General features: G+C 40.6%; 1 protein-coding gene across 4 annotated transcripts in view; it reads right to left on the reverse strand.

Annotated features, from left to right (window-relative positions):
- Positions 1–364: 364 nt before the first annotated feature.
- The window catches only part of LOC150078591 (uncharacterized), a 202,949-nt gene continuing 179,058 nt past the window's right edge, over positions 365–24,255 (reverse strand). For all 4 annotated transcript variants that reach the window (XM_090384287.1, XM_090384288.1, XM_090384286.1 and 1 more), the window contains 2 exons: positions 20,300–20,429; positions 365–784 (listed from right to left, as the gene is read on the reverse strand). In XM_090384287.1, coding sequence (XP_090240413.1) covers positions 475–784; positions 20,300–20,429 — 440 coding nt within the window. In that variant the 3' untranslated portion in view covers positions 365–474. The remainder of the gene's footprint in view (positions 785–20,299; positions 20,430–24,255) is intronic.

Consider the following 24,255-nt stretch of genomic DNA (forward strand, 5'->3'; position numbering starts at 1 on the left):
TAAACCTATCATCCTATGCACTTCCCTCACCCGAAATGCGTTTATGTAAGGAGCGGCTCCTAGATCGTGATACAGAACATTAAAATTTAAATTCTCGTCCTGTTCTTTGTGAACTCTTAATATTGCTGTTTATTTTAAAGGGTGGTCGCCTTCGTGTACTTCATTATTTAGATAAGGGTTTTAGCAGAATGAACTGTACCTCGTTCTCCACTTATTTACGAAACTAAACGTACCAAATTTGAAGGAGAGGTGCGGGTGATCTGTTTGGAGAGCATATACGGAGTTAGAACAGGAACAGTTTCAAGAGCAGCTCCTCAGTGAGAAGCTGATCACAACATTTTCGAATATTTAAATCCAAATTCCATTCGCTTTACAAATTTGCATTTTATCATATTTCAAAAACAGGTACAATACAAAAAGTAAACAGTTTCATATCGACTTCACCAGTTCACATCTGGTCCGGTTCTTCACTTTTTATCCTGTTCTGGAGATCTCTGAGAGAGCAGCCTTGTAGAACAAGAAGAGCACAAGGGGCAGTGTTGGAAATAAGTGAAAATTACTCGAACATCCGTTTTTTAAATCGGAAGAAGCCTCGGAGGTCGTGACCTTGTTGTCGATGTACAGGTTTCCCTCATCGCAAGCGCTGTCGGAGGTAGCGCACGCCCTTTTTTGATCATCCGTCAGCGAATTGTCCAACAATTCCGAGAAGTAGCGCTCAGAATCCTCTCCACAGAGTTCTTTCACCGTGTGCAATACCGTGCAGTTCCGATAAGAGCTATAGTGGCTGAAAGATATAAAAAGAGCACGTGAGCAAATGTTCCGCTTTAAAACTGCATCGCTACAAAGACAACCGAAAAATGGAAATGACAAAATTTAAGCGGCGCTTTATGTAAGAAAACTTCGTGATAAATACTGATTGCGAGGGGAGTGTCATGTTTCAGGAACCTACGTACTATTCTCTAAATTCATTACCGAACATTTCTCCGTGCATATAAATGTAGGAGTAGCAACGTCCGCGATTCTTCGCAAAGGTCCTTTACTTGACTCTTCAGCAACAACCATCCGTGTGACTGAAAGTGCTCGATGCGGATGGTTCTAAGTTGTGTTCAGCGCATCATTTTTTTTTTTTTCACCCGAAAGCATCTAATTAACAACTTCCTGGAGTTTGGCTGTCATTTTGTGGAACATCGTATTTGTCCTTTGTTTCTTTCCGAACCTTTTAGGCTTGGCGTGTCGAAAATTCGGAAAATGCCTAACTCTGCTGGCGTGTCACCCCCCCCTCCCCCAGAACAAAAGAGAAACAATTCTTCACATATGTATGTTGGGGTTAACGACACAAGGGCTACTGAGGCAAAATTATGCGCTCATAAGTTATTCGCAAGAAGAAGAAGAAAATCTTTATTGTACCCTAAAGATACAATAATGTGCCCGCCACAGCCAGGGGCTTGACAATGATATAGAAATATAAAAATATGTACAGTATAAAAATTTGTACAGTATAAAAGATTACATAACAATTAAAAACGTAGCATTAGCCATTCAATAGATATGAGTATGTACATAGTTGTGAGGCAGACAGTACACCAAGGTATGTACACGTGTACACGTTCATATGTACAAAGCACATATTTAAGCATATTCACACAAGTCAGAATATTTCACAAATTGATGTTCGGTATTGCATTTTCTTGTGAGACAGTTCGTCGATTTGCCTGCGACATGCCGTTCTGCGCCTCATAGCAGATAGCAAGTGGAGATATCAGTAACAGTCGACATCAGTGGCCAAACAAAAGCGGAACAAGTTCGGCCAACGAGCGCCTGTAATTGCGATCAGAAGCGAATTTCTGGAGGTCAACTCCGATCATTAGCAGGGCTTGTACTGTAGGAAGTACTTGTCCAGGTAGGAATCTGTCACTGATCTTCAGCCTGTTCCGTTGTAGCTGAAGAAGAGGGGTGGCTCGTAAGGACGGAAGTGGAACATGCCACTGGCATATATCCGAGAAGTCAGGGGAGTTGATTTTGCCAACCAGCAGTTTGACTGTGGTCACAGTTCTCCTCATGCTGATTATTTGAGGCAGCCGCGGGATTTGGAGTTGGTCGGCCATGCTGGTGGTCCTCTGCTGAGGGGGGAGTCGATGTTTGTGGGTTGCCCACTTCAATATCCAGTATTCACTGGCGAAGATGGGCTTCATGAGAGAAAGGACTGCGGATGCCCATATTTCAGAGGCATACAGAAAGGTAGGATACACAATGGTTTCCACATATCTGATTGTGGTTCTTGCGTCTGTGTTATGAAGAAGATGTTGACGGGCAATCCAGCGCATTCGGTTGATCTTGCGTAGAACACATTCGATGTGACAGTTGAACCTAAGGTTTGGGTCGAAGGTTACACCGAGATCTTTGTGTTTAGTAACACTTGGAATAACTGCACCCTGCAGTGAGGGTTGTATGGATGTGGACACTTCTTCAGAGAAAAAACCATAATAACGGATTTTTGGGGGTTCAGTTTGAGACCGAAATGGTTGAGATGGCTAGAGAAAGCTGTGATCTTATTACAGATTTCCGATGTGATCACTCCCCTGTCGGCTGATGGTGGTATTTCCGTTAGGAACTTTATATCGTCGGCGTAGGTAATGACATCATCTCTGTTACACACAAACGGAATAAGGAGGGCGGTAAAAAGTAACCCCGATAAAACGCCACCTTGCGGCACACCAGCATTGATGGATCGGGTATAGGAGAGGTTGCGATGAGTGAGGTACACTGTTTTATTCCAGAGGAGCGAGTGCAGAAAAGCGAAAACGTCACCTTTGATCCGAAAGAAATTGGTTAGGAGATTCAGAAGGGCTGAGATGTTGAGGCTATCAAGAGCAGCTTCAATATCGGCATAAACAACCGCCATTTCTGATTTGGCCTCAAATGCATTTAAACTTTCCGTTTGGACTGCCAGAAAGTTGGAGACAGTTGATCTATTAGGGAGAACATAATGGAGTTGTTTTGATGATTGTGGAAGAAGATGGCGTGTTATATGCGGAAGAAGGACTTTTTCCAGTAGCTTTAGGAGCGTGGATGCAGTGGAAATCGGTCTATAGTGCTTCGGCTGGCTTGGTAGTTGAACTTTAGGTAGTGGGGCAAGACTGTATTTGCTCCAGGATGCAGGAAACACTCTATGAGAGAGGATGGAGTTGAACAAGTAGAGCAGAGGATCAAGGATATATGGACTGAGGCACTTTTCGATGAAATGCGGGACTTTATCGATGCCAGCGGTGCATGACGGACGCAGCGAGTTGATGAAGCATATCGTTAGAGAGGTTAAACTATATGCCGCTGTATAGGCCAGTACGTTTTAAGTACACGAAAAGCTCTTCCGTGTTTGCTTCATTTCCTAAGAAGTGAGATAAATTAAGTGGGAAGTTCAACGCTGAAAAGTGTTTTGAGCGGATGGTTCAACGTAAAAAGACAATCAACCAAAAAATGACGAACCGTAAGTTGCTGTTACAGGATGAGCACTGGAGGTGGGTTTTCTCCCAATAACAAATAGATATGAGTGTCCAATTCTTGCCAATACCACTTCCTCTTGTCTTTTTTGTTGGAAGCCAGAAATCTTTCTTTTATTTGTTAAAGCTTACTGTTGATGTCACTTTCCCAAATCTGTGACCAGTTGTCGTAGCATGCTTTGCGAACGATAGGCTTATAGTCGGTTTAAGGAACCTTAGGATGTCGTGAGAAAGCGGGTTGAGGATGTTTAGAGGCAAGGTCAACACTTTCTTTTCCCTGAATGCTAGAATGGCTAGGGATGCAGCAAAAACCGATTGACTGATTGGACACGCTCCACGAGAATAGCAGAAAATGTATTTCAAGATAGGATGGGAAAATGAGAAATTCTTCCTCATGGCAAAGACTACTGAAGAAGTCGTAAATTGTGGCAGGTGAGATGGAAAGCTCGATAATTTTACTAGGTCCTAATTTGATGGCATCTAATTCAGCAATGAGGACGCTGCAAGCTAAAGGTTGAGGATGTAACAGGAAGTGAAGGAAAAACTGCAGCAGCAGCACCTACCGTACTGGCAGTTTTCGATCCGTCAATGTAAATTTTAGAGGCACGGGAGTTCAGAGTATTGTGAACTGAGGTGCAACTGACGGATATTGCAGGGAGGTATGACATTCTTCCCCCACTGAAAAAGAGGGAAGAGGGGTACATCGTAAGAGGCGGAAACATACGTTCAAGGTGGAATTGTGTCCTGAAAAATATCACTAAAATGGATATTTCAACTCGGAAAAACCTCTTTGAAGCAGGTCTATTTTCATTTGGCTTACTGTCATAGAAGGAATCCCATCGAGTATTATAAAGATACTCCCAACTGGGGTGCGATGGAACACTCTGGATCTTAGCGGCATAGTGGAGCGGGTGTGTTTTTCTACGAATATGTAATCATGCGCTGCGATATAAAGACTTTGGATTGGAAAAGTCCTGAAAACGCCAAACGCAGTCCTCAGAGTGTGCTGGATGACATTTAGACATTATAAAGTAATTCTCCTGGCAGAGTCATACTAGACAACCATAACGTATGTGTTAACGGATTACAGTTCTGTAAAGATGAAGTAGAGTATACCGATCAGTCCCCATGACATGGAAGAGACTGATAGAAGCATATTCAAATACTTTAGACAAGTGTTTCTTAAATGACTGATGTGAGCTTGGAAATTTAGTTTACTGCCTAATTTCGGGCAAAGAAATCTAACGGTAGTAACAAGAGGGATTGGAGTATTGTATATTTGCAATTCGGATCCGGACGGAGAGCCCCTCGCTTACAGAAGCGAGTGGCAGTGCATTTCTTTTCTGAGAGTCGATAATCGTTCCGCGAAGTCCAGGATTCCATTTTGGTTATGGCAAGGTGGAGCTGCCGTTCGGTGGTATTTATACTTTGAGACTAAGAGGAAATGATAAAGTCGTCTCTATAAATGTAAGTTTCAATAGTTTTTGGGATGTCCCGTGTAATGTTGCTAACTCGGATTGCAAAGTGTTGAACCAAGTATCGATCGTTGGGGGGACTCCTCCTTCCTGCATATGAGATGCAGAGAATATATTTTTATATCGGACTTGAAAAGAAAGCAATTGCAAGAAATCTTGAATTATTTCAGGCAGATGGCCCCTAAACGCCAGATGGTAAAGATCCATAATAATGCCATGACGCCAGGTAGTGTCAAATGCCTATTCAAGATCTAAGTTGACCACGAATAGATGTTGTTTCATAACAAAGGGATTGCGGACATGAGATTCGGCTTTGATGCGCATATCTGTGGTTGAACTGTTTTCCGAAAGCCATATACTGATGATTTGTTAGGCGATTCTGTAACTCCAGGATCCAAGTGAGCCTAGTATGAACCATCCTTTCGAAAATTTTTGAACCAGGGAAGGATCTTTGCCTGGTTTGGGTAAGGCGATAATGAAAGAATGATTCCAGGAAGAATGATAGGCATTTTCAGAGATGATCCGATTATAGAAAATCAAGAAGATACGCAAATCCACTTTAAGTAAGTGCTTCACCATAATGTAATGAACACCATCTGAGCCTGCAGCACTGTTGGAAGATGTATTTAATGATTCTTTAAGTTCTAATTAAAGTAAAAGGTTGGGTTGTACGGGAAGGAGCGGTGCGTGAAGAAGTTTATTTTATACCGTTCTGCATCTGCTTTGATGTTTTGGAAGGAGGATGCAGAAGAGGCAGAATTAGAGATTATGCAAATGATTCCGCTAGTGCATTAGAAACTTCTTCAGGAATAGACACGTCATTCCCTTTCCAATGAACTATCCGAGAGGGCAGCCAAACAAATTTCCTATTTAGGGCCTGATCCTTCTCCAAATGTGGGACGGTGTCTTTTGTGATGATTAAAACAAAAAAAATCTACGAGTGACGTTTCGCCTTCCGTCTAATTTTTATTGCTTTAACTTTATTTTATAAGCAATTAAGTTAGGTTAAGTTTTCTTAAAATTTCGCTTTTTTATTGACTTAAATTGGCATATTAATTTATTTTCTAGAAGTGCTTTATATTCCTAGTAACAATACTTAATTTGAACTTAGAGATTTTGTAGGTTATTACTTAGTATCGATAAGGATATCTAATCCACGTATTGGACAACTATTGCAGCTCCCGTGAACGCTAAGTTTTTAATTATATTTCGCCGTTTTATTGGCTTAATTGCTATATTAAATTATTTTCTATAAGACCTAGTCAAGCTCCGCGGTTTATTTTGAATTTAGATAGCGCGATTTTGAAAGTAATACCTCGGGTCCGTAGTTTATCATTTTTAACTTGCCGCCATAGTTACGATACAACGTATACCCAGAATTAGATAGCGTAAGGTTTAACGTAAAAGTACACTCGTTCTTGGAGAAGCGATGCTCTAACTCTAAGAACGAATGAGAGCACCCAGCATTTGCAGCGTTGGCTGCAGGAGCAACAGAATGATGCACCGCACCAGAACACAATAATCACTTCTATATACTGCATATATATTAACTATATAATATCGGTGTAGATACACCATAGTTAACCCATAAATTTGAACTACGAATGTAGCGTAGATGGCATCGTTTTAATTGTATCTCATATTGTGGTTGCCTTCACAACGAGATAGCTATTATTGCATTACTTCAAATGAATAACGCCTTTCTACTAGAAAAGACTGCCGCTATTTATTTTCAGAGCATACCACCACCCAGGCGATCGTTTCGAAGCTTTTTTGGCTTCATCATCAGTGAGTGAGCAGGTACCCTGGTAATGCAACATGCCGTCACAGTTTAAGTTATTTCCACAATATTAAAGATGCCTAATGGATTTCTCATATTGTCTCACTTCGCACCTTGAACGATAAAGCGAGGCTTTGTGCGACGCCATCACAGTAATGACAACGCGAAATCTATGAGAACTGTCCTTGTTCATCGGAGTTACGAATTTTTGATTTATTCCAAAAGGTGGAGCCACCCAGCTGAAGATGGCGCTGACAGAGGAATGGACGATGTTACCGCAAGAACATATCAGCAACATTGTTCTAAATAGGGACAGGCGATGAAAAGCCTGCATCGACTTTAGGGGTGGCCATATCTCCTCCTACTGAGGACCACCTCTTCTCTTTGTTCCATCTTTGGCAGTGATGCATTTCGTCTTCTAATACTATATATATATATATATATAGTTTTTATTTTTTTTAAACCAGATGGGGGGGATTCTTGATTAGCAGCATTCTGTAAACTGATGTTTGCACTCTGGTTCGTAAGATTGAAACTCATAATTGCACCCAGGTTTCATTGGGTGCGGTTAGCTTCGGAAAGGTCGTATTTACTCTGGGAGGGCTCAAGGCTGCTCGCTCCTCTTTGAACATCAGCTTGATTTGGTTTGAGTTTTATGTGCGCATTAGCAACTGAGGCTGCATGCACCAAAATCAGGTCATCTAGAAGTACACAGTCAGTGACCTAGAGAATTAGGTCACTATGTGAAAGCATATAACAATAAAGACAGAAAAATGGATAAAATGTAACAATAAAAGTACACCAATAAAAAGATGAATTTTAAATACGAGTACAAAGGTTAGTTTATTTCAAATAACAAAAAACAGAAGACACGTGGTCATCATCAGATAAAATCTGACTGAGTGTATAAAGGCTCAGCAAAATGACTAAAAGCGGTAAAATATAAAACACGTTCGTGTCTAAAAAGTGGACACAATTAAAATCATTATTGTTCAAAAAATTGACGATTGACGAATTATTGTTCAAAAAAATGGACGAATGGTTAAAAAGGTGCCACGATTCAGACAAACAGCCAAGTCATTTGCCCTCAGCAGAAATGCATGCGTAAGATGACTTTTCCTATGTGGAGGCGAACTAGAACAAATTCCTCTCTACGGTTCCTGTGGAGACTAGTCTTCAAGTGTCGGATTCGTCAGATATCAAATATGCCTATGCCAAGATTGTTGAGCAAACCAGTTCATTACCCTTGATCCTATTTTCACTGATTGCAATAAAGATATTATATCCCAATGTGGCTTGGGATTCAGCAGAAACGAATGTTGAAGGAACGCTCAGAAAGAGAATGGAGAATCTGCTGGACAGGATAATATTCCATCCCCGACAAAGATTGATTGTCATATACTTAATGAGTCAGTATACACCATACACATTTGGTAACTGCGGGTTTTAATATGGTCCAAGGCTAATTCTATAGCATACAGCTCAGCGGTATATATGCTGCATTCGTGGATAAGCTACCCAGATAGTGTTGTCTGGGAAGATTCCAACAGATCCTACAGAAAAGTCTGACTTCGAGGCATCAGTGAAGACAGGAAAGAAGTCAGAGTATTCGGCTCAATGGGAAGCATTTAGTTGTTGGTAGACAGAAGATGGGGTGAGGGCTTTACCCCAATTCTTAATGGAGAAGTTACATGATGATATGCCAGAATGACAGGATGTTTTGTCAAAAAACGGAAAAACTTCCGTTTTTTGAGCCATTATGGGAAACTATAACACCCATTTCTCAAGAGTTGATGTGGTAAATGGCCTGCTGCAATCGTCTTCGAATAACCCTCATGTTGCATGACTGGGAGAAGATTGTAAAGTCATCAACAAAGAGAGCGCTGTTTACAGTTGTAGGAAGTTGTTCAGTAATAGAATTAACTTTGATAGCAAAAAGCGTAACAGTTAGAACTGACACTTGGGGACTCCCAAGTGTTAAAAGAGGCACTTGGGAGTCTCTTGGCAAAGAGAGCGAGAGAGAGAACGGATCCCGCAAAACTTGGAATGAACGGTTTAATAATTTATTTTAATAAAAAGGCCTCAAAGACCCAGATCATAGGTATCCTTTATAATTCCAAATCTCCAAGCCGTGTCATACGCTTTTTCCATATCAAACAAAATTGATACCTGATGCTCGTATTTGAGGAAAGCATATTGAATAGACGTTTCTATTCTTAATAAAAGGTCGACTGTTGACCTGATCTTTCAGAAACTACATTGAATTTCAGAAAGGAGGACATTTGTTTATAAATACCAAATTAGAAGAGCATTCCCCATCTTTTCCAGGATTTTGCACAAGCTTTTGTCAGAGCAATCGTGGGGTAATTATTCAGAAATTTTGCATCCTTTCGTGGCTTCGGGCAGACAAGCACGATTGCCTTATTCCAGGAGTGCGGAAATTCATTTTCAAGATAGACTCTGATCTACAGAGTAGCCGACCATTGATTCAGATGAAAGGTGTTTAATCATCTTATAATGGATGTCATCTGGGCAGACGGCCCTCGTCTGGGATAGTGCCGCTTTAATTTCCCAATATGTGAAGGGATTGATTGTATTCTTCACATTTATTTGAAGACAGCTTCAAATGTTGCTTTTTAGCATTTTGTTTGAAGGCCAGAAACTCAGAGGTGTAAGATTTTTTGGCAGACACTTCTGCAAATGTCTCCCCAAAGGTGTTTGCAATTGCACATCCATTATGTTCTAGGATCGATGACAGATGTGATGTGCATTTGACGATCATTTTTCGGACTTTATCCAAAACAAGCTTAGATGATGAAGCCTGGTTGATTGAAGATGAAGTGGATCCAAGATGCCTTCTGGCTCCTTACGTAAGGTGCTAACGTGGACGTTTGAAGACCATTTGGTTATCTGTGGCGTGGTAACGGCGAAATATCTCCACGCCTTCTTTTGATCCTTTCTGGTTGGTGTGCATTTAGTATTCTACCATGATTTGGGAAATGGTGGAAAACGGGTCGACGTCTTTGGAATTGTCGCTGCTTGGACAACACTGTCTGTAATGTGATGTACTGCGTCATCCTGGATGTTTGCGATAGTATTAAATGTTGCCCGATGTCTGAAGGCATTGCAGTCAGCATGTTCGATCTCCCACCGTCGTATCCTAGACGGGTAGCGTGGTCTCCAATTGAAAAGGGTCGATATCACGGGGGAGAAATCACTACCATAAAAAAAGACATCAATCACAGTAAACGTACATGTGGGAATGTGGATAAAGGTGTGCTAATAAAGTAGCTGGTAATGTAATAAAGGTTTCACATTTATAAAGAGCAGGTCATTGTAAAAATTGACCTGATCTTTCTAAATTATGGGACAAACATGATCCAAAAATGTATTGTGCATGTATCCCTTTATGCTTCAGTAATTTGATCCTCTGCCCCAAATACTAATACAGTATTAGGAAGTTTCTCAGCCTGGAAAACTGGATGCTTCGGTGGTTGAACAGAATTGCTGGGAAGCCATTTACAATTTCAAAAGCTGTACTGTATACAAACTTAAATGTAGATTGGTGGATTCAGATGGTCACCCTATGTAACATCTGCACTCTGGCACAACTTCTGACTGGGAGTTTAGATGCCCCTCAAATTGATAATGTTGTGGTAAGGCCTGGAGCCAGGCTCTACTACCCTCAGTCTGCGAAGCGCTCTCCATCACACTGAGGGATTAAGGCGGCTGTTTCCTGCTGATACTCTGGAGCTCTTTAGAGACTTCAAAATATACCTGGATAGGTACTGTAATCACAAAACTTACAGGAAGCTCATTGCAGCAGATCTGTTTATTAAACTAGAGATATAATGAAGAACGTAATTCAAGAAAGATGAGTTTTGTTCGTAGCAAAAGACTTCAAGTGTCCACAAAATCAAAAATCTGTACTGAACGCTTTAATAGGCTCCAAAGAACTCTTATAGGCTTAATGGTATTCCTTTTTGGTCAACAGAATGACTATTGGATTCAATTAATGTAAATAACTATGTAATTTAGTAATATTTCTATGTATGTATTGATTTCTGTAACTTTTCCTCTTTATTTTTTTTATGCGTTTTTTTAATATTTTATATTCTCTGTTATTCTCTAATAAGTATTGTTGGATGTATGTATGAGCCACCCTCCTAGATAATTTCTGTACAGCGATGTTTCATTAATAAACTGATATAAGGGGCTCATATCTGGTGAGTATGGGCTTGGCACACCCAGGGTCCTGAGCGCTGGATATCATCATTCCTCTCTCTCTGGGTAACTCGGGAATTTTTTTTTTTTTTGGTGGTGCAGCTTAAGCCTCAGGCTTCCTTGCACCATAGGGCTAATAATAATAATGATAAATATCACCAGGTGGAAAACTTTTTAATCATGTTTTCTAACAATGATATGATGTGTTTGAAATCTGTTATTGTTTGTTATTTGGTTTTTAGGAGCATTAGCAACTAAGGCCATATTGCTCCGAGGATATGCGGTGGTCATTCCCTGACCTTTCCGCATCCTCCGTATTTGGTGGATCACGGGCTCAAACCCAGTGTCAAAACTCGGTCTAATCAAGAAGCGTGTGTTACGCACTGCTGCTCACGCCCTCCTGGCTACGGAGGCGCCTTGAGATCTGTGTAAGGTGTCTCTGGATGTCTGACGTTATGCGACTGGCGTTCTTGGCAGCAAAATCCGCTTGTTCGTTTCCTACGATTCCAGAATGTCCAGGTATCCAACAGAAAATGTTTTGCCTGTTTGCAAGAAGCTGCACTAACTTGATTCGAATTTGTTGTAGTAACGGATGACTGGAAGGAAGTTTTCACCGAAGAGCAGATTCAGCGCTTCAGGAATCTGTGTAGATAATGGTTTGAGGTTATAAAGACTGTTTTTCAATCTCTAGCCATCGGAATGGCGTAGTTTTGCGGTTTAATGCTGCATTCCAAACGGAGCTGGTGGGATATTGTAATATTCGGTAGAACTGCAGCTGCGCCATCGGTGTAAATTTGGGAAAAACAAAAGAGAACTGAAAAGAGTGAGTTGCGTGGATTTGCTGAATACTGAAATTTAGAAGTGCATTCTTTCCCCATTGTCGGAAATATCGGTCAACATTTGTCAAGGTGGTGTAGCTGCGCTAATATCTATAATGATGTTACCCATATTTAGTTCCCAGTGTGGGAGGAGGGAGGTCTTATTATTTTTATTTTTTTTTATTTTTGTATTTCTATTGATTTGCTACTCAATTACATGAGATAATTAGTAATAAAGAGAAATGCCCTCAAACCTCTGATACCCACTTACGCTACTTGACTGCAGTATCTAAATCAGAATTTTTTCGGACGGTCCAGAGGGCGTTGTGATTTCCCCCGGTCCTGATAGAACCTAATTATGTCGGCAAGCCTGTGTGAGTCTACGAATAATTACAAACAATTATAATACCTTTGAAACAACTTCAATACATGTCATAATATATACAAGTACACTATAATGCATATTATAAATTTCGTAAGTATAGTATTTGTAATTTCTTCTCAAAGTGAAGACAGTTAAAACAATATACCAGCAGATTCTTATCTGGTTATAACATTGGGTTTACCTTCTCTTGGTGAACAACATAGGCGTACTTTAACAATTCCACTATTTATTCTTGCCCTATAACATCAGTACTTTACCTAATATAATTCTTTCTAACATTATGGGAATCTTCTACTCTTGCAGCCATTCCAATTCAGTTTAATACAAAATCCACTTATCCCGTTTGTAAATACCCTTAAGATATTGGCTAGGTGTGTGTAACAAGTTGTGATCTACTTTAATTTCCACTTTCGGTACGAAATACATGTTATAAGGGTCAGGTTTCTTAGTTTACGTAAAATTTCCCTGCTATAAAGCATTAACTGTCTCTGCTCTCCATAACGTTTGTCGCAACTTTATCTTATCCTTTTAATTAACACAAATTCATCGGGTTATGCTCAGATGCCTGATATAACCATCTCCCTTTGTGTAAACCTGGCTTTAATCGTTTCTCTTAACATCTCATTCACCTAAAGCACTCAATCTACTACTCAGGGAACAAGAGCCCTAATATATGCACATATATATATAACCATACACGTACCTTAGTTCTAGTACGTTCACTTATGCTGTCTTACAATTTCCATTTTCGCTGCCACACTCCCCTTTTCTATACTGCCAATTTCAGGCCCACACACACATGTATACATATACTTTGTATACATATACCTGGAATTTACTCTGTGGCTTATATGGCATGAACGTAACAGTCCGCTTACTTTATTTCTATCTTGCTCTTTCCTTGTCCAAGTTAGTGTTTCCATTGGGTATTCACTTCTGCTGCTTCCACCTTTCTGAAGGACCTCTGGTGATTGGCGATTATTTCATCTAAGAGATGGCCTTCATTTCAGTTTAGTAGACTGTACTGCTGGCGGATTGTGGTAGACAAATAAAGGCCGGCTCCTCACTTCTCCTATAGATTCCATCTCTCCATAGGGACATCACTTTACTTGGAGATTATTTCTAACTACAAGGCACATCATTATCTCAGCTTTACACTCACTATCAATATTTTCTTTTACTTCTCTCTCTTCACCGATCTTGTTCCGACTTACACTCAGACTACGACTTCGATTGTGCTCTGACTTCTGTGTGTGTCTCACCCTCTCTCTTTTTTCCACAAAATCACATGTTATTTCCCTCTCATCTATTCGTTGGTCATTCCTCGCCTGATCTCTTCCACCAATCACGTCGAATTCCTTTTTCTTAACTTTTATTTCTCGCCTATTTGCTTACTAAGGATAGCGTATTCTTTGTTGCTATTTCTTATTGTTTTTAAAATTCCTTCCATACAGCTCTCCCAGAGAATCGCTTACAGCAGCCCTCTTCCACAATTTGCCACGGGCCTTCACTGATTCGGCATGGCCACTAAGCCTTTCCTGTTGTTTGGTTTATGCCAGGCTCCTTACTTGCCCTTATTTCTGGTGCGGCATCCCTTTGTAAATTTTAAGGAAACCTTTTAGTCACCATTATCTATGCCTGAGCTCTTAATCGACCCTTTGTCAAACTTCGTGTTGTTCTAAGAGACAATGTCATTAGAACACTTAAATTTATACTAATATTTTCGTTGATGCTAAATTAAACCTTCTTTAATTACACTTTCACTCGCCGAGACTCAAATCGCCTGGCTATGTAAGATCTACTCTTACAACAGCACGTAGCTCAGCTTTGTAATCTAATACTACATGGTTTATTTTGCAAAGGTTTATTTTGGTACAAATTATCCCATTTGGGGATGACTGCCTTAAAGGATGATGGGGGAATCTTCTGATTTTAGCTGCATAGCTTATAATAGCAGAGAATTCCATCGAAGGAATAGAGATGGTTCGTGTGCTTCCGTATACAGACTCTGAACTGACAATGTACGTAAAGCTCGCAGTGCAATTCAGAGAGCATTGTGATGTACCGGGTCAAGACATTTTAATGCACTTCTCTAGCTGAGGCATATGTAAAAGACATCTTTACACAGCTGTATTTATTCCCATTGTCACATATGGCGCTACAGTTTGGTATAACAGGAATAGTAAGAATGCAGCGTCTGATCCTTCAGGTCCAGAGGCTTATGATGCTGCAAATGCCTCGTGCATGTCGGACCACGTCAACCGCTGCGCTATAAGCTCTTACTGGATGTCTACCCCTAGATCTCCAAGTCATATACTTCGGCCTCTCTCATGCCATCAAGAAGAATAAAGAGGTTGAAATACTCACCTTTAAAACGCGTACAGACACTAACATCAAACATGAGATGACCCGTGTGTGGACTGAACTGGTTTCCCTATGGCAGACACGATGGAATAACTTAACAGGTGAAATTACTGAACTCTTTATTCCAGACGTTACCTTCCTCAACAAACGACGTTGCAACTGGTTCTACCCTAACGTCTACACGTCCTTTCTTTTTATTGGCCATGGATCATTAAAAAGGCTTCTTCTCGACTTTGCTCTGGATGAGGATGCTTTTTGCATTAGTGGAGAGTCAGAGGACTGGAACCACGTGATGCACTGCTGTCCGATCTATCTTGACCACCGCAACCAGTATCTTCTGACCATCAATGCATCGACAATCCATCACGAAGCTAGGGTATTGGAATCAGAAGAAACCTACAAAGCATTCTAGACCTATGCCACCGCGGTCTTCAACAGACGCCGTTATCACTCACAACCCCCAACTGGCACAACTATGACTACCGCAGCTCATTCTGTCGACTAGGTTCCCCACTGCCAGTCACACCAGAAATTAAATAACTTGTCAGCCATATGGATATACCAAACCCAGTAATGATTCTCTACTTCACAGGATTCACCATTGCAATCACGTCACCAAGTTTCTATTATGTGGCCACTTGAGAGCTGCTTCTTTTTTTTTCCTTCCTGTTCATCCACAGTAACTTCATCTCCAACATGTTCTCTGCTGCTCCTAGAAGACTTCACTGGGTGATTCTCAACTTCCCTTGACAAAGCTTCCACCAGAGATTCTTGCCGACGCCGACACTTCTCTCTGCAGGAGATAAACCAATGGGATTCCTGCCTTCACCTCTTCTCCATGAAGCTCCTTTACTGACGCCACCTCTCCATCGGCATGGGATTAGATGCTTTCGGGCTCATTTGCTGGCCTGGGACACTCCCCAGGCGGGATTTTAACCACCCTCGATGAATCCTCATTGAAGGGGTTCTGCTGACGCTGGTCAACTGACAGACGTGGGATCATCCAGCCGTTTGGCCTTATGCTGGGGATAGCATTCCGCTTTGCTTTCCCCTTGCTTCCCCTTACTTCCACTTTTCTTACCTTTCCTATCCAACTCGCTCCGTTCCTCTAATTTGGCCTCTCTTGCTTTGCAAGTGGGGAGAGAACCCGTCAGGCGTTACTTTTACCTTCCTGGGCCGGCTCCTCGTGTCGGTGGACGGATGCTGCAAGGCCCCTTACATGGTGATCGAGCCTCCCAGTAACCAACAGGCCAGTCAAATAACACAAACAACACATAACCCACACTGACTGGCCTTGCAATGTTGTATACGTCACAGTACTCAACTCAGATTTGTGGGGAACCACAGGAACTGCTTGACAAAACCACTATGTCCACTATATGCAGGAGACCCACAGTCTAGTCTGGATCTTATTAGCGACCGCCATAAGTGTAGCAGCATGTACCTATCTGCACCCCCATGGCATAGCAAAAATTGCCCTGAGGATATTTAGCTTCTTTACATAGGTTGTACGAATATGATTAATATTCGTACGAATATGATTAAATTCGTACATTAATATGCTCTAAGAAACTTTTATTCGTTTAACTTTTTTTACCTTCTTGAAACAGAAGCTTTGTGAACTTAACTTAATAATAATAACTTAGTTTTTTATCCAAGAAATCTAATACTCTGTTGAAGAGTAATTGGAAGAGAAGCAAGATGTAAATCTAGACCAGGATGTAAATTTCGTTTACGGAAAAAATGAATTGCTGCTGCTATTATTTTGTTTTGAAAGTCTATATCCATTATTTTTTGCCCACTGAACAAGCTTGTTAATTGTGCTCCGAAGCTGCCTTTCAATGAGACGCATGTTTTTTGAGTGGCTTGAGATTGCCAGATGGTCGGCACGTACAGATGTGTTTCAACTGTGTCGGGAATACATTATTATTTTTATTATTATTATTATTATTAGCCATATGGTGCAAGGAAGCCTGAGGCTTATGCTGCACCAGCCAAAAAAATTTCCTGTGTGAGAGAGAGAGAGGAATCACCAAGAAGGAGAAGAAAGAATGATGATATCCAGCTCAGGACCCTGGGTGTGCCAAGCCCATACTCACCGGATGTGAGCGCCCCTGGGGTGAATTTGGTAATTCAATTAATCCTGATGGAAAAGAGCGTGACATTAAGCACAGAACCCTGGGGGATCCCCGCCCTTTCTTGCACAAAGTTTTGCGAGAGAATAGAGTGAAAACATACCTGAAAGGACCTATTGCTCAAATAGTTTCGGATAAGTTTTGGAAGATGACCGCCAGATTCGCAGAGATCGTAAACAATTCGATATCGCCAGGTTGTATTGAAAGCCTTTTCTTTGTCAAGACATATCATCACTAGGTGTTCTGAGAAATGCATTTCGAATGTTTCCTTCAGCTTTGAACATAAGGTCAAGCGTCGATCTAGTTCTCAGAAAGCCATATTGATTTTGACTTAAAATGTTTTTAGTCATGGCCATTAATGTTTATTAATGGCCATGATATCAGCAAGTTTTGGTCTTGAAACAACTTCATCCACATATAATAATCAAACAGGCATGATTCCGACTGAGTCCGTTTCCTCTAACAGTTTGGGAATCCAAACACGGTTTTTTCAGAATAGTTGACACACTACTGGCAGGGATACCAAATTTTAAAATGATTTTTTTAACACTCCGATCTACTCGAATATGCCTATGGATATATATATAGATAGCAGTTAATCAGCGTAACTTCACGACATAAGTGAGGTTTCGATTGTATAGGTTTTACTGGCAACTCGTAAAAACTCGACTTGTCGGTTCTAAAACTTGATTTCAGTAAATTATGGAATGTTTCAGTTCTTAATTCAACTGACCCAATACCAACTGTTACTCTGTTGGTATTGGGTCAGTCGGCTTTTAACTCTCCTCTTAAAAATTAATCCATTTAGCTCTTAAAAGATAAAGGGATTAAATCTTAATCCTTTTAGGTATTATCTTAATATAAATATTATATAAATTTTAATCCGATGAGTAAGCCAACAAACTTCGAAACGGTGCCGTTTGGGTGGTGGTATCCACCGAGAATAAGTAATATTAGTCTTCTCCACTAGTGAAGTATTACTGATTCAAAGCAGTGCAATACCTCGGCAACTCGTTGTGTCACTAAACGAGATATAATTAAACGATGCATTATTAATATCTTTATTGCAGGCAGTGATTGGGTACATGATTGCCTGATGCAATTCATACTACCTGGGTAGCATAAATGATGTGCGTGCAGTAACCATGCATAAACCAACTCTTTCACACTTCTTAGACATTTAGCCAAGAAATATTTTTACATAAAGTTGACGTTGATCTTGGACGGGCTTGGGAACGCATCATGAAGATCTATCCCATATATCAGACCCCGACATAAGTCCTGTGACCATTTTAGTGTAGTGTTTGGGAGAAGCGCGACAATTGGTTTTCCACAACTGCGCCATTTGTACTCGTGTGAAGTAATCAGAACTTCTCTGTAAATGCGAGAGGTATGTGTAGTGTGTTAGAGTAGTGTTATGTTCTGTTTCTTCTGGCCGCAGAAGCAGTCAACAGAGCACAACTAGAAGTCAGATCCATATTTGCCTTAACCCAAGTCCAGACCAGACATGGTCACACCTTCATAAATTGCGAAACGCAAGCCCTTCTGATTAAAGGAACCCTGGATCCTTTAATCTGGTTGAGGACGTCGGTATTTTTCGGTCCTCTGATTGTATCGTGTGGGTGTTGTCTTTCTTGGGAGGGTCTTCACTTTTCTGATGACCTTCTTAATTCTGTATTGGGTCAGTTGGCGTTTAAATCTCCTCTTAGTTCTAACTTCTGCTAATATTCTTCTTTCGCAGGCTGGTATTTCCTTGCCTTTGCATTTTCTTTTCTGTTGGGTTGGTCTCTGGTTTGTTTATCCCGGAGGATGCTACATTGGAGGATGCTACAACGGAGTAACCTAATGCCATTAGGATGGCATTAGGTTACTCCGTTGTTGTTGAGGAAATCTCGTTATTATCTGTTTATCTAAACGAAAGGTCCCCCCCCCCCAGACAGCCTGAAGACAACGGGGCAACCTACAAATTAAAATGCACCCGTCTTTGTTAGATTTACAAATGTATTCGAGAAATGAATTAAGAGAGGAAATTTCAATTAAGAGGAAGTTTGATGCGACATGTATTTTTAACAGAAAATGATGTTCGAATATAGAAGGTGATAGACGAAATCATGTATAACTATTTTACACACGCGCTTAAACTTGACTATCACGAGGATATCGTCGATGCTTAGTAGCAGTCAAACGTATTTACGAATCCAGGCTGGGATTGCAACAATTTTACAGAGACATTTTCTGGAATAAAACATTTCTTCCGAACATGCAAAGCTTGCTGCAGCGTGCGTACTGGAAGTTTGGCAGAGGATGCCACCGTTGTGATAAAGTGGTCATCGTAGTCACTTCGCTCTTGTCGGATATGGGCCGTGGTTGCTGCGCGATATCTCACTGAACTGGTAAATGTTTCGAGTGCGTCTTTCCTGTAGCTGTCCTCGTCGAAAAAGTTGGAGATCGATGGCGAGCACATCATGCAGACTGAGCCTCTCCTATGAACCCCCTGAAAGTTCCTTAAAGATATGCCACACAGTGTCCTCCATCTGTTGAGCAGACAAGATTGTGTAAAATGAAGTCTTACAATAACAAAAAAAAAAAAAATACCCTTGTAGCCGTGAAGGGTATTGTGTGCCTCTTGTATTCAATAAAGAGTTCTTGATTGGGTTGGACGGAAACGTGCTTTTGAGACTGTTCTAGCTGGTAATACACGAAGAAGGCTGTCCATAAGAAAAATAAAAACAATCGCGGTAAAAGATGGACACACGACTTACTGCGGTTGGTTTTCTGCTCAGCCACGCAGGATTTACATGAAGTGAACGTGAGCAAAATGTTGGTAAAAAAGGATGTGAATGACTCAGTGTTTATAATATTCGTCACATACACGGGCGAAACTGAGAGAAATTTATTTTACTTTATTTCTTCCATGATGTACGTTAATTTCAAAGCGTTTTTTAGTAAATATTTGCCGAATTTGTTGTATTCAGCCAATGCCAATGCCAAAGTTTCGTGTAATTAATGGCGCCACAAGCTTAAATTTTTAGTTTGATTAACGTTTATAATTCGTGTTATCCAAGTTCTTTTTTTCCCCAAAATTGAAGCGTGATTAATCATTACATCGCGAAATTTTTATCATTTTTTATTCCATTAAAAAAAACAAACGAGTATTTTTTAGGCGCAAACGCGACATCGGAAAGTTGCTAATTTTTTAAAAAATGAAGCGCGCACGTGGATGTATTAAAATTGAGATTCAAAAAATACACTTTTCATACATCAAAATTAAAACTTGTGGCCTGTGGGGGGCCAATGCCCATCAGACCAACCTGTCGGGGATAACTGACATCACTCGTGTTACGAGAGGGGGTACTACTACGGCCCGGTAAAACACGAATAAATAAAACATCCGTTTAAAAGCTGGTCATCACTTGTTTATATAATTTCGTGGAGAAGATTCGCTCTTTTTATACCATCTCAAATAGTAAACACACGTCAACTTCCGGTGGTGAGCACGTGCCGTCCTCTCGAGTTGGGTTCTCGTTCGAGGGCCTTTTTGACCGGAATTTATATAACACACAGGAAATATCGTTACGTGCAAAATCTTACCCTATTTGTTAAATTGCTTTCGAAACTTACCAGCACATTAACGAAATATTCGGTTCGCCCTTTTTCTCCGTCTGTTCCTTCAGCGAACTGTGTAACCTTTTCTGGCACGTCCGCAACTGCTCACTGTTCGTCCTAAAGCACTCGACGTGGCGAAGGTAATCTGAAAAAGGAACATTGGACATCGATGAATATTTTAATCACCCGATCCATGCCTTATTTATAAAATATATTTTAAACTGAACGGAAAGTGGAAATCAAATCTTTCAGCGTGACTACAGTTGTATCAATTGCTGTGAAAGGAAAGTTCCGAAAAGATATGCCACACAGTGTCCTCCATCTGTTGAGCAGACAAGATTGTGTAAAATGAAGTCTTACAATAACAAAAAAAAAAAAAAAAAACACCTCCAGTTTAACCTACTCATTCCTTCCAATAGTTTAAACTATCAACACTTTGATGGCAGTTTGTTCCAGCAATTAACCACCCCTCAGTTAAAGGCAAATTTCCGCACATCTATTCTACAACTGTCTTTCCTCAATTTGAATCTATGCCCCCTCAGGTTCTTAATCTGAGTAAGCGGAAGAATCCCGTCAGCACTGAGCGTGCTCAAAGCATTCAAAGCCTTATATACATCAGTCAGGTCACCTTGCAGGTGCCTAGTCTCCAGAGGCTGCAATCTTCAGAACCCAAGTCTTTCTTGGTAAAAGCACCTCTTTGTTCCACTCACCAGTCTTGTTGCCCTTCTCTGTACTCGTTCTAGCAACTGTACACTGAGTGGACAGAAATCATGGGATACCTACCTAGTAACATGTAATCCCAACTTTCACCCTGATAAGGGCAATCACATGGCGAGGCCACGAGTCCACTAGTTTACGAAAGCGTTACACAGGTATTTCAATCCATGCTTGCTGCACCGCTGTCCATAATTCCGTCGCATTCCTGGGTGGAGGATCCAACGCTCGAACGGATCTTCCCACAGCATTCCAAAGATGCCACACAGGGCGCTACAAGCTATTGCAGCCACTTTACCTGTTATTTATAAAGGCCTCTCCTATTATATTAGGAAAGGGATACCTATTACCCTCCTTAATATTACTGTCGATCCAACTGCTGACCCAAAGAAAGAAAAAGAGAAATGCTGAAATCTTCTCAACAACTGTTGGAAATTCAGATAGTCCTTGTCTATTAAAGGTATTGTAACGAAGTCGTTTATACCTGATATTTCATTTACCTCTTCTAACAGAAATGGTTCTTCCCCAGTCTCTGCACATCATACTTAATAACGGGTCATGGATCACTGAATGCGAAGCCCTTACAGTTAAATCTCACCTCCACAGATTGTTGCTTATACGGTGGCATCCAGGGTTGGCAACACCTAATCTGCCCAATTTACCAAGACCTTCGGCAACAGATCTCAACTACATCTCATCACTTTGCTCCTGGAAATGAACACGATTTAATTACAAATAAGGAAACTCTTAAAATCTTCCAAGAATTTCCAAAAGGAATTTTTAACAGACGGAGCCAGCTAACCGGCTTCCCTACTATCAGGATATCTGTCTTATAACTGAATTGTGATTTCACCTGTGTCGCCTTGGCCAAAGCTACCTGAAATTGTATTACGAAACAAGGGGAACCAGACTTTACCTACTGATTTCTCTAACGACTCTACTACTGCTGAATGCCACCCATCACTAAGCTACATGACCACTGCACAATTCATTGTTCCTGACGGCTTTTTTTTTTTTATGTATTTATTACTTTTATTTAATTTTTTATTTTTTTAACATTTAATTTTTTTTGCTTACATCACTGCTTTTTTATTACTTTATATATATATATATATATATATATATATATATTATTTTTCATATTTTTTATTTATTTTATTATAATTTTTTTAAATGTACTATTTTATTTCTTTTCTTTTTTTTTGCTGGTACCACTGGTTGGTTTCGGCTCCCAGTGGTACGGCATTTGCTGGCATCCACTAGAATTGACTTTTCCTCTAGAGGATGCGGAATTCTTTCCTTGTCACTTTCGTTTGACAGTCGCGTTTTGTTCTGGCCCGCCTCCTCGTGGCGTGGGCGGTAACAACAAAACAACAGAATAAGACACATACTTCACAGACAACACCATACTGGTATCTAGCTATGTACGGCTGCACCTAAATACACTCGTATTTAGGTGCAGCCGTACAAAATAGAACACATGTCCTCTTTCTGTGAATACGCCCCCTATTTTTGGCTTAAACGAGACCCTGAAAAATCCAAATATATCAACCTTCTCACCTAGAGCACAAGCAGACCTCAATTTAGCAGTCCTCCATTGCCGGGCATGTTCTCGTCGCCACTCATTCTGTAAAATTCCTAGGATTTTGCAGCATGAGTGGTGACAAGTTTTTACAGAATTAATGGACGAAAACCTAACGTATAAGGCACAAATCCAGAAACTGCGTTAAAGAGCATTACGGGCTTTCTGAGGTATGAAACTTGATTTCTGTAGAGTTCACAACAAGGAAATAGTCAGAAAATTTTCTCCTCTACTACTTTAGTTCTATCATCAGTTATGGTATTGAAGTTTGGTCCGCTGCTCCTATGTCCAGTGTGAAGATACTTTGGGATCTGGAATTCTGGGTCCTAAAGTGGGCCAACAATTGGGCTCACCTATCCTATACAACATCAAAATCTGCAGAAATCTGAGATACACCTCCGACCCAGCACCTGGCCTATGCGATGAAGCTCACAATGGCGCGTAATCTGTGCTCCGCTGCTCTCGGCTTCGTTAATATCTGGGAAATCGTAAGCTGGAAAATCCCTGGTAGAGCCCCACAGAAACCGTCCAGTGCTCTGTTCTAACCTGCGGAAGCTCTCGACCTTCAAGCGAAACTTCCTGAACAGCATCATCGGCGCGCTGAATCCCGCAAACATTGATTTGGATGTGTGGTCCAGAGATTCTGCCTCCACAGAGAAGAAAAGCTCAAATCAATAGTCACGTGCCGTCAACATTCCTGCAAATGTGAGCGGCACTGGTCATAACTCCCAGTGGTGGAAGTTTCGAGACTGTCTCAATGTGTGGTATCATGTTATATAATAACTACATAATACAATGCAAGCCCTGCATAATCGATATTTCGGAAGAAGCAGCTCAAAATGTAATTAGCTTTAATTCAATTCTGATTATTATTATTCCACAAAAGGGAACCACCCCGGGACGGCAAAGTCCCAGGAGGGTGCTAATTATATGTCAGGGTACGAGATACTACGGGCATTGGGTTACATACAGTGAACGCGTAGTCTCTTCCCCAAATAGAGTTTATACACTTTTTATATTTAAAACAGTATTTACACATTAATGATTTTGTACATGCATTTCACTTACAATTCAGTAATTCCATATACAACTTATATATTTACACAACTGTTAGGGAACGTATATTTTACCAATCTTACCAAATTAGTATCGTTCTTAAAGCAGAAAGTTTCACTTTCACTGAGGCAGACTACCTTGCTAGCAGCTTTGAAGAAATTTACAAAACAGATACAGCAGATGACGGGATGGAAGGTAACGAAAATTTTCCTCTCAACTACGTGGATACCCTAACAGTATTTGAAATAAACCAAGCAGAATTATTGAGCACAATCCACAGTATGAAAAAGGACCTCACACGAGGCCCGGACGGTATCCCTACTGTCTTATGGAAAAAATGTGGAACTACACTTATAAAGCCATTACTTCACTTAATAAAATTCGTGTTTGAGAGTAGAATCTATCCAGTTCAACTGAAAAAGGCTTTACTTACCCCTCTTTACAAAAAAGGAGACCCATCCTCACCGAACAATTACAGGCCACTTTGTCAATTGAATACACTCTCAAAGATAATTGAATCCATTGTAATGAAGCAGCTATTTAACTTTATGAAACTTAATTTGTCAGATTACTCCCACGGATTTATCAAGGGTCGTTCCACCTGCACAGATATGATTTC

This window comes from Mastigoproctus giganteus, chromosome 11 (assembly GCF_048544385.1).
Source record: "Mastigoproctus giganteus isolate SK-2022 chromosome 11, ASM4854438v1, whole genome shotgun sequence".
Lineage (NCBI taxonomy): Eukaryota > Metazoa > Arthropoda > Arachnida > Uropygi > Thelyphonidae > Mastigoproctus > Mastigoproctus giganteus.